General features: G+C 40.5%; 1 protein-coding gene across 1 annotated transcript in view; it reads left to right on the top strand.

Moving 5' to 3' along the window:
- Nucleotides 1-9210, top strand: part of pspc1 (paraspeckle component 1) — a 31664-nt gene extending 22454 nt beyond the window's left edge. The window contains exons 7-9 of the mRNA XM_063212015.1: nt 2315-2372; nt 3815-3963; nt 8249-9210. Of these exons, the coding sequence (XP_063068085.1) occupies nt 2315-2372; nt 3815-3963; nt 8249-8692 (651 nt within the window). The 3' untranslated portion in view covers nt 8693-9210. The remainder of the gene's footprint in view (nt 1-2314; nt 2373-3814; nt 3964-8248) is intronic.
- Nucleotides 9211-14355: the final 5145 nt, after the last annotated feature.

The following is a 14355-nucleotide window of genomic DNA, read 5'->3' as shown; positions in this document are numbered from 1 at the left end:
TCAAATTTTGAGATACCTAATTCTTGTTTTTTGGAGCTGGAAGCCCAAAATATGTAAGAATAAACAAACAAAAGATTGGAATAGTTTGAAATGTGGGCCACGAATCTATAATCTATGAAAGTTTAACATTGTTGACGGAATTATGGAAATTGATCAACTTTTTCACGATATTCTAATTATATGACCTGCGTCTGTATGTGTGTACTGTATGTGCAAACAATTTGTGTCAGTGAAAGCATGCATAGTGTTACATAGTGTACTGTCGACGTACAGTATATAGGCCTTTAGAATATAGGTTTGCAAGCTGTGTGTAAGGATGAGTGAGTGAGAGAGAGCTTGAGTTTTGAATTAATTTTGGCTTGTTCTTTTTGACCAGGTAAGTCACTAAAACCACGATTAGTGTTGCAACTTTCTATTTATTCATTTATGTCCCATAGTTGCTATACAAGTTAACTTGTTAATCATCTTTGAACTTGTATTTGCAACATTGATGTGCTTTGACAGTATTGTTTTTACTTCGGTGCATTCAAGCAAGCAGTTAACAGTGAAATACAAGCATGCTGTGGTCATTTTTAAATGTCTTGAAAAAAATGTACTTGTTGATGTGTTTGTGTGGCGTTTGACTGTCAGTCCTGTTTGTGTGTGTGTGGTGTGGTGAATGAGATGGATGGCTGTGTGTTTGAAAGTGTGCATCCATGACACTATAATGGGGCTAGTGTTAACGGGATGTGGGCGATATCTGTATTTCTGTTAATTGTGGTGGTGATGGGTGGTTGTCTGATCACTTAGCAAGCACTGAAAGCGCACTGTGGTTTTGAATGCCTTATTTCATTTTTAAAGCAGCAGTATCTTTGATTGGTCAATTTGAAATGTACTTAGTCAAAATATTTTCATTTACATGGTGTTAATAATAACAATCGGCAGCTTGTAGTTTGTTGACTTATTAAAAGTGGTTAAATGTGCTTAATGCATTAAGACATAAAGACCAGATCTAAAAAAGATTAATTCAGCACTGTCAAAGTTAAATTGTACTCATAGACACTGCTGCTGGTCTTAACCCATTGACCAATGTTTATTCTTGCATATTTTGGGCTTCCAGCAAAAAAAAAGCCCCATGAATACAGAATTTCAAAAATGAAATCACCGCTTTCTTTTTCTACAGAAAAAGAAAGGTTTCATGGCAAAACCTGGTTACGCACTTATTTGTACATCCAGATTTTTTGTCCTTGAGCTACTTTCAGGATTTTCACCTCCTTTTAAACCGCTTTTTAGTAGGATCCACACACTTCTTAGTACATGAGGCTCCAGGTCTGGCAACCTGACCGTAACAACTAAATTGACATTTATTTACCTTAGCATTAAATGCTTGCGAATGCAACTGTCGTTGTCGTTAATACTTAGTTAATCAGATCAGTCAAAATATTTAGTTGATTTACAACACAGTTTGACATATCACACATGCAAAACCTGCAATAACAGGTTTATTGCACTGTGTGAGATTAAATTCACACAAAACTACTTGTTCTTACTTAAAAAACGGAACCCTTTATCTTAGGTAGTATTACTAGTAGAATGCGCCTTCCTTTATTTGACAATTGGACATTTGCTGCTAGTGGCTTTAAAACACAATTATCTGTAGTAGATTGTAGTTTTAGTAATTAGCAACTACACCAAAAAAGAAAAAAAAATGACCATACTAGGCACTCTAGACTGATTAAAATGTTAAATTGAAACACCCCATTATATACAAAAGTGTATGGCCAAAATGTTCTTTTTTTAAGATTTGAAAATCTGTAAACTGTAAAGCCCTTTATCCAGAGAAATTGAGAATTCACAAATAGTTTAAAGGAACTCTGGAAAATAATAAGTAAAAATGTGGTGTTAAATATTGTTAAAGGTAGAGAGTTGGTTTGTTAGTAGGTTAGTAGTTTTAGTAGAATTCACAGTCACAATATGTATGTTTTACTTTTATCCTTATTTTTTCATAGTCTTCTTGTTTTTATAATTTCTTGAAAAATAACATTTTCTTTTAAAACACAGCATGGATTATATTGCAAATGGCTAAGAAAATTGTCTTGTTTTATCAGTATCACCTTTGTTTAACATATGGATAAGGCGCATGTTGATCAAAAGTGACATATCGGGGTCGGATGCCCTGAGGGGAAAAACCCCCCTGGATAATTTCATTGATGTGGAGCAAACTACACTTTGATGTACAATCATGATACCTGTCTAGTCTGTTATGCTACTTCGTCTTTATGTTTACCTTCAACCCTTACCGTTTGCACACCTCTTTTTCATGTTTCACTTCCAGAGGGAACAGGATATGAGAATGAATGAAATGGGTCCTCGTGGAGGCATTAATATGGGAGGTAGGGTCACCAAGATGTTCTCATGGGATTAAGGGGAAGACTGGGTGAGATGTGCCGCGTATGTACTGTATGTTTTATTACACTACATTACACTACACTACACGACACCACATTACACTTAGATGACGCTTTTATCCAAAACGACTCACAGTGCCTTGCCTCAACGGCACCTCAGCCATGGAGTGAGGTAGGGTTTGGAAAGGCTGGATTTGAACCGGCAACACTCTGATCTAAAGCCCATCTCCTTAACCACTTGGCCATGGCTGCCCCAACGATATGTGGTATTTCTGTATGACTAAGGATGTATTTGGGACTGCACAAGCCACCTGAAAACATGTTGGGATTATCAAATGCATATGGTCTATTATAGGGTTGGTAACATTGACACACTTGTAGTCAACCATGTTTGTGTGTGTGGGGGTGTGCAGGTGTGTGTCCGTTGCAACTATCGCTGTGTGTGTGTCCGTTGCAACTATCGCTGTGTGTGTGTCCGTTGTAACTGTCACCGGAACCTGATATTGGTCTTTCTGTATTTAATATTACACAAATGTGTGCGTGTGTGTGTTCCGTGACTGCGTGCCGCGTACACGCGCTCATACGCTCACACGCACTTGTACGAGTGCTTGTGCGTGTGTGCTTGAGTGCGTGCGTGAGTGAGTGCGTGCGAGAGTGCGTGTGTGAGCGAGTCTTCCCGTAACCTATGTCCCTGGGTTTGTCTACCTACCTCAGAAGCCCTTCTGTCCATATTCCCCTTCTGCCTGGCATCTGTGGCAAACACCAGTAGAAACCTATTCCTTTGTCATGGAAATGCCACAAGCTGACATGAACATGTGCTCTATACAGAAATTACATTTTACCTGAACATGTCGGGGTGGGGGCTTGCAAACTTTTTTTTTTTACCTTTTGAAAATGTTTTGTAAAAAAAACTTTTGTGTGTGTGTGTGTGTGTGCAAAAGGTACGGTGAGAAACCGGTTCTCAAAACTACTGTGGTAATCGGGTATATCTTTTGAGTCCTCTTCTGAATCCTCTGTACTTCTTGGTTATATTTATATGAAAATTACCAGATGTGTGAATGAGGTTATCATCATGGGCAGCATTCTCTCCTCTTTCTCTTTCCTTTCTCCTCATATCGTGTGCTCTCCCAAAAGCTACCGAAAATGGTTCTGTGCAGTCTCAAATACTACCAAATACATTGGGTGGTTAAAGAAAAGGATCTTTGTCCTGCCAAATAGAATTCACTACATTCAAACACTCGCCACATCGCACGCTCTCTCACTCAGCCTTTCCAGTTATGTGAGGAAATCTCCTCTTGTGATGCATTTCTCATGTGGTCTCTGTGTATTACTGATACCTTCTTGCTGCTACTGATGTACTCTTGAGCTGGTGGCTGTGGTGCAGTAGTCCGTATCAACCCCCCCTTCATGCATTATCTTGCGTATAGATGCGTATAACTCATCAGCTGTCGGCGGGGGCAACCAGGCTCCTTCTCAAATGATGGGTATGGGGCTGGCCGGCCCTGGCCGGGGCGGAGCCATGGGAAACGCCATGGGCAACGAGGGGACGCCATTGATGCCTGATAATGGAGTCATGGTAACGTATTTGTGTACTCATATACTCGTACTGTTTAACTTTTATTTTATATGCAGTGTGGGTGTGTGTTTCGTGTGTGGGTGTGGTTGTGAGGGTTTGAGGTGAGTGCCTGCGTGCGTGTGTGTCAGTGTGTGTGTGCGAGTGCGCGTGTGTGCCAGTGTGTGTGTGCGTGTGCGCATGTGTGCGTGTCGTTTTGAGTTGTATGCGTGTGTGTGGGGGGGTTCTGTGCGTGCGTGCGTGCGTGCGTGCGTGCGTGCGTGCGTGCGTGCGTGCGTGCGTGCGTGTGTGTGTGTGTGTGTGTGTGTGTGTGTGTGTGTGTGCGTCTGTGTGTGTTTGTTTGTTCCATGCATGCATGGGTGTGTGTGTGAGTGCGCTCATGTGTGTGTTGAAATGAATACCGTGTGCCAAAGTTTAAAAACGAGCTGAACTTTTACAAAGGTGATTGGATGGCTTGGGTTTCTACCCGAAGTCTTTGTTTTTTTTTTCTTTATTTCTTAGTTAAGTTTCTTTAATACACTGGATGTGTTTCGTCGTTATCTGCTGGAACAACTAGCTTCCACTATAGTCAATAGAACTGGCTACACCAGGCAGAGTAGCACAGTAGAGTGTTGGCACACAGGTGCAAGGCTAACCTCCCGTCACAAAGTTATTGCACAAACAAAAAACAACCACATTGGAAGTTGGCCACATATAGAGTCGGCCGTATTGAAGACCTCCAAAATTCAATCAGTTCGTCCAGATGATTCGGAGCAAATTTGTCGACCCATTCAAAGAGTTATCGCGCAAACACAAAATCTGTGTGTGAACATTAGTGGTGTTGATATCCAATCTTTAGTTCGCAGGTAGTCATATTATCCACCATGATGATTGGACATCATTCAGTTACCTTTTTTCTTTCTTTTGTAACAAAATGTCTACAGTAGCTCACCATGCATATACATTTATTATATAAAAAGTGAACCTGACAAGTTGAAACCAATCAATCGAAGGCAACCAATTTCAACAGTCAGCGCTCTAGATTTTTCACGAGCATTTGAAAAAGTAAACTTTTTGTTGAACTTTTATGGTGACGGGTGTTTTGGTGGGGGGAGGGGTCTGTGTGTATGCATGTGCGCCTGTGTGTATGTGTGCGTGTACGTATGTGTGTGTGCGCGCGCCTGCGTGTATTTGTGTGCGTGCCTGTGTGTGCACCTGTGCGCATATATATATGTGTGTGTGTCTGTGTGCGCTCCTGCGTTTGGGTGTGTGTGCCTGCGTGTGTGCGCTCCTGCGTTTATGTGTGTTTGTGCACCTGCATGTATGTGTGTGCGTGTGCACCTGGGAGACGTTTGAGAGTTTGTCTGTGGAGAGGAGGTGTGTACAGTATGTGTGTGAGTGACAAAAAAATCCTATAACTGTTGTCAAGTCTACATGTTTTAAATTCTCAATCTTGTGCAAATATACACATACACTAGTGTAGTATGAAACTAGCCTTTGTTACCAATCTTGAAGCTCAAAGCATGAAATGTACCTAAAGAAGAACCCTCTTAACGTGCGTGTTTGTTTGTGTGCATGGGTGCGTGCACATTTGCGTGTTTGGATGCAGTTTCTGCAGTTCCTGGGTTTCAGTTGACGTCACACGCTTGAAATCTCTTTGATCTACCGCTGCTGGTGCTCAACCTGGGATTGGAGCCATTGAGACCCATTGAAAATACATTTTTTTTAACAACCACAATAATTTTCTTGTTAGATCTAAAGACACACTATCTCAGCTTTCCAAAAGTGAAAATTGTATGTTCCTAGCTTCTACCAATCCGAAGGTAGCCTACTTTAGCGAGGCTTAGTAAACAGAGACGAAGCAGTGAAAGCTAGCGGACTAGCCTAGCCTACTTTAGCAAATCCCAGACGGCATGGGGCACCTAAGTCACGCCCTTCTACTTCCGATGCGTGGGGCTGTAGCTCTTAAAATTTTGAATGGGAGTAAATGAAGCGAGTCAAGCTAAATCCTCATCCCGTTCGGCATGTGCTCCAGATTTCACATATGATGGCAGTGAATTTTAAAGGTTTGGATTTGCGCCGTAAGACCACTCATTTTCGGCACGCAAGAAAGGTTATTTTAGCTTTTGTGCAAAACTGTGTTAGAGACTACAACGTGCGCCTTCGTATTTGATGTGAACCGAGACACAGCCAACCCTACCGCTGCACGTCGGCTGAAGTGGCTGCACTTCGAACATGCAACTTCTGTTGTGTTGTCCAAATAATTGCATGTTTTTGCACTCACACAACTCATGAATCACTTCCTAAGTGAAGTCTACAAGCACACCATTGGTTATACACCATTAATTCTGTGGTACATATGTGAGGAACATGTGTGATCAACGCGGGAATGCGAGGTGGATCGGGAAATAGCTTTGATCAGGCCATTACAGCCCAGTCAAAGTTTTGCCTTTCACAGCCCCATGAGCCACCCGGAAGAGGTGGAGACTTAGGTGCCCCATTACTGTTAACACATTTACTTCCATGTCACGTAAAAACACATTATGAAAATCACAGACTGTCCATTACAATGTCAAGATTCAAAATGCGTCCAAAAAACACAAAAAGCACATGCGTAACATAAACGGCTTCGTCAGAGATTCCTCTGGCTTCGTCTCATTTTCCAGGGAAACAAAACGATGTTTTCAGCCAAAGTAAGCCTAGCTTAAAGTGGGCTACCTTCGGATTGATAGAAGCTAGGAACATGCAGTTTTCACTTATGAAAAGCTGACTCAAACTCAAAATGTTCTGCGGCTGTTCGAAAAAAATGTATTTTTGAATGGGTTTCAATGGTGCCAATCCCAGGTCGACCACCATATCAAATTTGCGCGCTCCTGTGATGCGTCACTGCAACCCAGGAATTGGAGAAACAAGAAATGTAGCATTTTTAGAAGTCCCTACCACATTTCCACTTATAAGGGGTTATTTATCAATGTTGCATTGTGCATAGAACGTTGCACCGCTTTAAATCTAAACCTTTTTCAAAAATATAGGTTTGACTTAAAAAAAGAGGTTATCAAAAGACATTCCATACCTACGCGGATGCAGTGGTAAATCCTCACACATTATATGGTCCCTATGGAGTCTTTTTCACAGTCACAACTCCAAGATATATTTTGGGGCAATTAGAAGCAAGTTCCTGTTAAAAGGATGTAGTCATTCTCAGTTTCAGATAAACCAAGTTTTTTTTCTTCTCACATGCAGCCTTGGTAATTTACCCCTCTTTGGATGCTGGGAGTGCAATTAGATTGAATTACATTCATTTCATTATCAGTGCTGTGGAAGCATGTAAGATTTTCTAGACATGGGTTTTCAGTGCCATCAAACAGCCAGCTGCGTGCATAGACAATAATCCTAAAATGCTACGTGGTGAGGTGTTTAACATTGGAAGTCCCATTGGACCAGAGTAGTGCGTGGTTAGAACCTGTTTTTTAGACGGCTGGAGATGTTGTAGCGGTTTCCGTCGTTGCTGTACTCCAACCACAGGCTGTATCCGGCTGTTGCGCAGCCTGTAAGAATGTCATTGTTTACCAAATGGCATTGGCTGCCAAAGTTCTCTATGCCTCGTTTTACATTTCAACACACCTGCGACTCCACAGAATGCAGTTTTGGGCAGCTTTGAGCGTCGTAAATGGGTGGAAAGTAGAGATTTATAACGATGGCTACTTCATGCCCTGGTGAATCACAGCAAAAGCCCAATGTTAGCATCGGCTAACTAGCACTGGATTTCTCAATGCAAGGCACGAATGGAGTTTAGGTATGTGCTCAGACTTTGCCTTCAGCATCAAGTTTTTAACGCCATTTAAGCTATTTTATACCGGATGACCCCTTTAAACACCTAGCCACGTACCGTTTTGGTGTTCTTGTGTACGTGCGCAGCCGGCTGTTTGATAATTTTGAAAACCCATGTATTATCAGGACAAACAATTTTATAATCCCGTCAATGATCCAGGCCAAGCTCCTCCCTATAATCCTTTATACTATTTGATATCACTGCCATAGTAGTCCCTTAGACCATAGTGCCCTTCTCCATTTTGAGTCCAGAATAGTTTTCTATTATCGTAACTAATGGATTGATTTCATCTCTTCCTCCCTTGATCATTTCTGTTGGTGACTCCGCTATACCTGACTGTCAACGCGTGGAACCATCTTTCTATTCTCAAACAAAATGGACTCAAACACGGTTCGGAATTCCCTTGTGTCTTGTCTTAACCATAATAACTCCAAAATTGGAACGACATCGTACTTTTGGTTGGCTCTGTAACTGTAGCGCAATGATCGGTACCCCCAGACTGGTCCTTCTCAGATGGTGCCCCCCATGGGTGGGCGCTCGGGGGTGGACTCTCCTCAGCAGCAACAGCAGCAGCAACAGCAACAGCAACAACAGCAGCAGCAGCAGCAGCAGCAAGGCTTGGGTGGCGGTCCTGGGCCCATGGGTGGCGTGGGAGGACCTGGGCCCATGGGTGGTGTTGGGGGGCCAGGGCCCATGGGTGGCGTGGGGGGACCTGGGCCCATGGGTGGTGTTGGGGGGCCAGGATTGATGGGTAGTGTTGGAGGGCCAGGGGGCATAGGTGGTGGCGTTGGGGGGCCTGGAGTGATGGGTGGTGGCGTTGGAGGGCCGGGGTTGATGGGTGTGGGCCCGGGTGCTTTTGGCCGTGGAAGCCCAGTCGGCGGGAACTTCGATGGGCCCAACAACAAGCGCCGTAGGTTTTGAATTGAGCAATGATTGGTCATAGATTCTTTTTTTGTTCCGTCCTTTTCTCCTCATTTATTTTCTTAATTCCTGTAAATACTCCGATGTACACATGTTGGTGGGATGGATTGTAGTCCTGTTTTTCATAATGGTTACTGTAGTGTTACTGTCCAACTGCTTTAGTTCAGGCTTGGCTCGTAATGTGCTGTCATCTTTTGCAGCTTTGTGTGCCTAATACTTACCGCAACATGATATTCAGCATGAACCACCTTTGCAGATCTGGCCATTTTAAAAAAATCCTATGTAATCATTAGAAACAACTGTGAACACATCTTGCTGTCATGAAGCAATGTTTGTAGTCTGAGGTATGACATATTTTTTTCTTACTTTTTATTCCATGAACATCTACACTGTGATTTCCTTTTTTGCCTACCTAAGTTTGGCTTATTGTGTTTACCGTTGCATGCTTGATTAGGGTTGAACATAAATGCATCTTGTTCCGTTAAGTGATATGCACAATAAACCCATTTTGAAATGTCTGCTTGGTGCGCTATTTGCAATAACTGTCATGACTGTTGTAACTTCTCAGCAACCTGATATATGTTTGAAATGAGCACATTGAAATGAATGTTCTCTTTTGTTCTTAATTTCTTTGTTTTGAAAGGGAAAGCACATATGTCAACACTTGTAAACACCACACTATTAGAGTGATGCACATTGTTTTTATTTACATACTTTTCTGGTTATACATGTAGACTAGAGTACTTGTATTATCCCGAAGGAAATGAAGGTGTCTGTCAGCTTACATAAAAACACGAATACAAAAATACAAAAAATCATAAATACACAAATGCAAAACATACACAAAGACCTAATACACAGTATTGTACATCACAGTTAAAATAAAGCACACGCTTGAATACAGCAGTCAGCCTTACAGCGGTTCACATGTGCGTGCGTGCGTGCAAATTAACTTTCAATGAAATTTGCCTTGTGTTTTTCAGATGCAAGATCAAGAAAAGTCCTAACATTTTGTGTATTTGTGGCTTTGTTTTTTTTTCTCCAGAATTTATCCTGCCCATTCATAAAGGTTGTCTCTTTCATGAATGTTAAGCACCACCATCAATTTCTAAATAGATATTATGATGTTAAATGGTAAATATAAGTGTATTGAGTAGTAAATATTTATACACAGGTACTGGCCATATAATTAGAATATCATGGAAAAGTTGATTTATTTCCATTTCCATAAATAATGTTTAACTTCCATCGCTTGCAGATGCAGGGGCCACATTTTGAACTATTTCATTCAATTGTTTATTTTTTTTACATATTTTGGCCTTCCAGCTCCAAAAAAACATGAATTGAGGAATTCAAATTATTGGAATATTGTAATAAAATCACCATTATCTTCTCTTATCTGCTCACATCAAATCAGTTGAAATTTGGTACTTATTGCATAGCATGTCAATGTTCAATACTTGGTTAGGACTGTCTTTGTCTTAATCACTGCCATGATGCGTTTAACATTGAAGTCAATGGCAGAGATTGTGCAGTGGCATTGTAGTGATTAAGACAAAGACAGTCCTAACCAAGTATTGAACATTGACATGTTATGTAGAAAGTACCAATTTCAACTGGTTTGATGTGATCTGAATTTCTGTCTTTATTTTTTCCTGAAGAAAATAGTGATTTTTATTACTGTATTCTAATGTGATTTCCTCAATTCATGTTTTTTTTTTAGTTAGAAGGCCAAAATATGTAAAGATAAACAATTGAATGATTGAAATAGTGAAAATGTGGGCCATTCATGGAATTATGGAAATAAATAAACTTTTCCATGATATTCTAATTATATGCCCAGTACCTGTATAGAGTAGATCAAACTTGTGCATGGGCAGCATACATTTTGAGAAGGACACAACTGAGTGGGGGCCTTAGTCACTATTGGGGGGCATTAATCCATTTTATTTTTCAATACTAAGGGGGCATTGGCAGGAATATGTTGAGGCCAGGGGGCGTTGGGAGGCTTATGCGAGGGTCAAGGGGCGTTTGTTCAAAAAAGGTTGAGAACCACTGCTCTGGAACCTTTGAAGGCCAATACATTACCATAATAATTAAAGGTGTGTGTACAGTATGTGTGCATGTGTGTGCAGGCGCGTGTGTGTAAAAATCTTGATTTCAGACATCACAGCATTCATAGCTGGAAGAGACACTTCAGAGCTGTCATGATTTTCATAGTTGTGGGAAGCTGTATGAAAACCCAACCTTTATTTGACAACATTCTTGTCATTTTCTTTTCATGGTGATCACTGGAATATCGTTTCCAAATGAACTTGTTGAGCTATCCATACTATTTTTCCACTCACGTTGATCCTAGAAATGCTCGAGACCACACAAGTTGGATGAAGATTCAGCTCCAGTTTGGTATCTGTCAAAAAAAAAATCGACACCCTTGATTTCAATAAAGCTAACAAACGCATCGGATGGAGTTTCAATCTAACTTTGGCATCGGTTGGAGAAAAGGTTGACTTTCTGCTACTTGTCCACCGTATATTTGCAAAGCAACTTTTGACCTTTGTCTGGAAACAAACTTGGGCTGGTGATGTATGTGTGAATGTGTTTTGTGTTGAACCGTGGGTGGATTCCACAAAACGGGGTTGTCTTACCTTAACTCAAGTAATAGAAGAGGCCTGTGGCTTTGTTTTGATGGAAGGGTAAAGTAGCATGACTTTTCTATTAGGAAGTTTGCAGCTCACTCAAGGTTAACGTGTTCGTTACTCTTTACTCACCACCTTTTTGGAATGTGCCTCAAGTATGCAAATGAAGATTTTGTGCTTTTGACGTCAAGTGTGAGAAATATGGAATGAAATTCATGAACAATGAAAACACGGTGGCTTATGGCTGATGTAGAGACACACTTGCACACACACTGAACATGATCAATTAATCAGTGAAAACATTTTTTATGTGCGTTTTTATGTGAACACACATACACGGTGGAAACAGTGTTTTATGTGGATATGTACACCTACACCTGTAGTGGCTATATGGGATTTTTTCATTGCCTGTAGCATTATCACATTGAATCATATGGGTATTTTCTGGACTGAATGATAGCAAAACTTTGATAGGGCATATCACGATACTGCCTTCCTACATCGCGATACAGTATTGTGACTCTGAGTATCACGATTTCTTGGTTCGATACAGTATCGTTACAGCCTTACTAAGATTCATCTTGTATAATATCAGCCTCTCCACCTCAGTGGTGATGATGAATTGACTGCCTTCCATGGGCTCCATATGTACACAATCAATTTAGTATGTCGCGTAAAATGACAACATACATGGTGGTTTTTTTTTGTTGTTGTTTTGGTAACACTTTACTTGACGCCAGTGTCATAAGCATGTCATCACAGTGTCATAATAGTGTGCATAAGACGTGTCATAAACATTATGTCCATGTCATAAACATTTTATGACTGTTGGCCTTATGTGACGTTCGGTTATAGCAAAATTGTGTCAAAATTGTGCCATAACCGAATGTCACTTAAAGTGATACTGTCCCATTTTTGGAAATAAGCTCATATTACACCTCCCATTGACTTAAATTATTGAGTGTTACCTTTCTCCTGTATGTTCAACGTTCTCCGAGTATGGCAGTGCAAATTTTACCTCCATGCTAGCAGTTAACATTGAGTCCTATGAGACCAGCTGGCTGCTAGCTGGTCTCATAGAACTCAATGTTAAATGCTAGCTTGGGGGTAAAATTTGCACTGTCATACTCAGAGAACGGCATTAAGTACAGGAGAAAGGTAAAACTCAATAATTTAACTCAAGAGGAGGAGTAATATGAGCTTATTTCAAAAAATGGGACAGTATCACTTTAAGGCCAACAGTTATAACATATTTATGACATGGACATAATGTTTATGACTTATCTATGACTGTCATGACACTATTATGACACTGTAATGACATGCTTATGACACCGACGTCAAATAAAGCGTTAACATTGTTTTTTTAACAATTGCAAGTCACTTAGACCTTGACGTTCAATGGATGACCGCTTGTCCTATGCCTATGCAACAAAGTACAACAGCACAAGAATTTGCATTACCAACTTGCGCGACTTCAGCATTGTAGAGAATTGCATCTATTGGTCAAAACGTCACATGAGTGAATGTCAAGTAAAGCTGATGTGGTTTATACGTGGTGCAGGTAAGTGCAATGCATCGGAGGTGTGTGTGTGTTTGCGTGCGCGCATGTTTTCAATTAACTTCATCTTTTTTTACGCAAGGTTACACAGACATACTTAAAGCATTTGTCTGAAGAATGACATACATCATAACAGCTACCTTTATCTTCACATCAAATTAATAGACTTGGAAGTAAACTATAAGTTGTAAGTTATGCCTGTGCATCAAGAAAGACTCCCTCTTGAAGGTACATTTCAGGTGTGTGTGTGTGACTGAGCTTTAGCGGTTGGCCATGTTTACAGACTTTCAACTTTCTTTTGAGCAGTTATGAACCTTCAAGTGGCTAGTAAGGCAGATGTAAAGTAAATATATTTCAGCATCCGAAATAAACGGTTATTATTACATGTTTGATGTTCTTGAACCATGTTTGTTGCAAGATTTTTTTTATTAATGTTATGATGTTAGAAAGATCCCTTCTTTTTCTACTCCTTTTTCTTCTTCTTCCCTCACGTCACAAGACCACTATATATGGTCATTAAAGGGGTGGTAGCATTTACTTCTTCCAGTGCAAAGTAGTAACACTTTACCCCAGTAAATACTTGTGTAACATTATAGTGTCAGGATACCAGTTTAACCTAGAGTTGACACTGTGACAAGACTGCCTTCCAAGTCCTCAGGCACACATGCTTCTATTTGTTGTCTATTTCCTATTCTATTTCTTTTTGTTTCCCATCTCACTGTCTTTTTCTTTGTCTCTGTAAAATGATGTTGAGAGTAATTCTTAGACTAGGAAATGTCTTTGTGTTTGAAACATTTAGGAAATACAGAAGTTTGTAAATAATCCCTTCTGAAATAACAACCTACAGATAATATCCTTGTCGTGCAGTATGTTATCCACCTAAACCTCTTTTAAAACTCACTCACTCACTCACACACGCACACACACACACACAATCACAAACACACACACAATCACAAACACACACACACACACACGGAAAGCATACATGTTTCTATTTGCATTTTTTCTTATCCTAGTCTTTTTTTTTCTTGGTGAACTGACGTAGAGAGAGAAATTCTTTGGAAATGACCTTGGGTTGGGAACATTCTTGTATGTGATGACAACAGTGTGTCCAGAATTTCTCAGAGGCTTCCTGTTGTACCTTGGGAACTTTTTTTTCTCGGATGTAAAAATGGTTACACAGACCTGAGACATGTCTGGAAGTTAGAAGTGTAAGTCCAGTTGGCTAAATATCAGGACCACTGTAACCTGAACAAATGAGAAGATTTCCATCAAGTAGCCTATATTTATCCACAGCCCGGCTCTTTGTTCAAAGTAAGCGCTCTAACGTGGTTCTTGCCCATCTTCACTTGTGACTTTGTCCAGAATGAAAGTGATTCGTCTGATGTTGTGATTACACCACTCCACACAGTGCATACACAACTTATTTGAAATGAGCAGTTTCCTCAACTTGTATTTGC

Source organism: Engraulis encrasicolus, chromosome 12 (assembly GCF_034702125.1).
Source record: "Engraulis encrasicolus isolate BLACKSEA-1 chromosome 12, IST_EnEncr_1.0, whole genome shotgun sequence".
Classification (NCBI taxonomy): domain Eukaryota; kingdom Metazoa; phylum Chordata; class Actinopteri; order Clupeiformes; family Engraulidae; genus Engraulis; species Engraulis encrasicolus.
The sequence above is the reverse complement of the archived record's forward strand: the minus strand, read 5'-3'. Positions and strand labels throughout refer to the sequence as shown.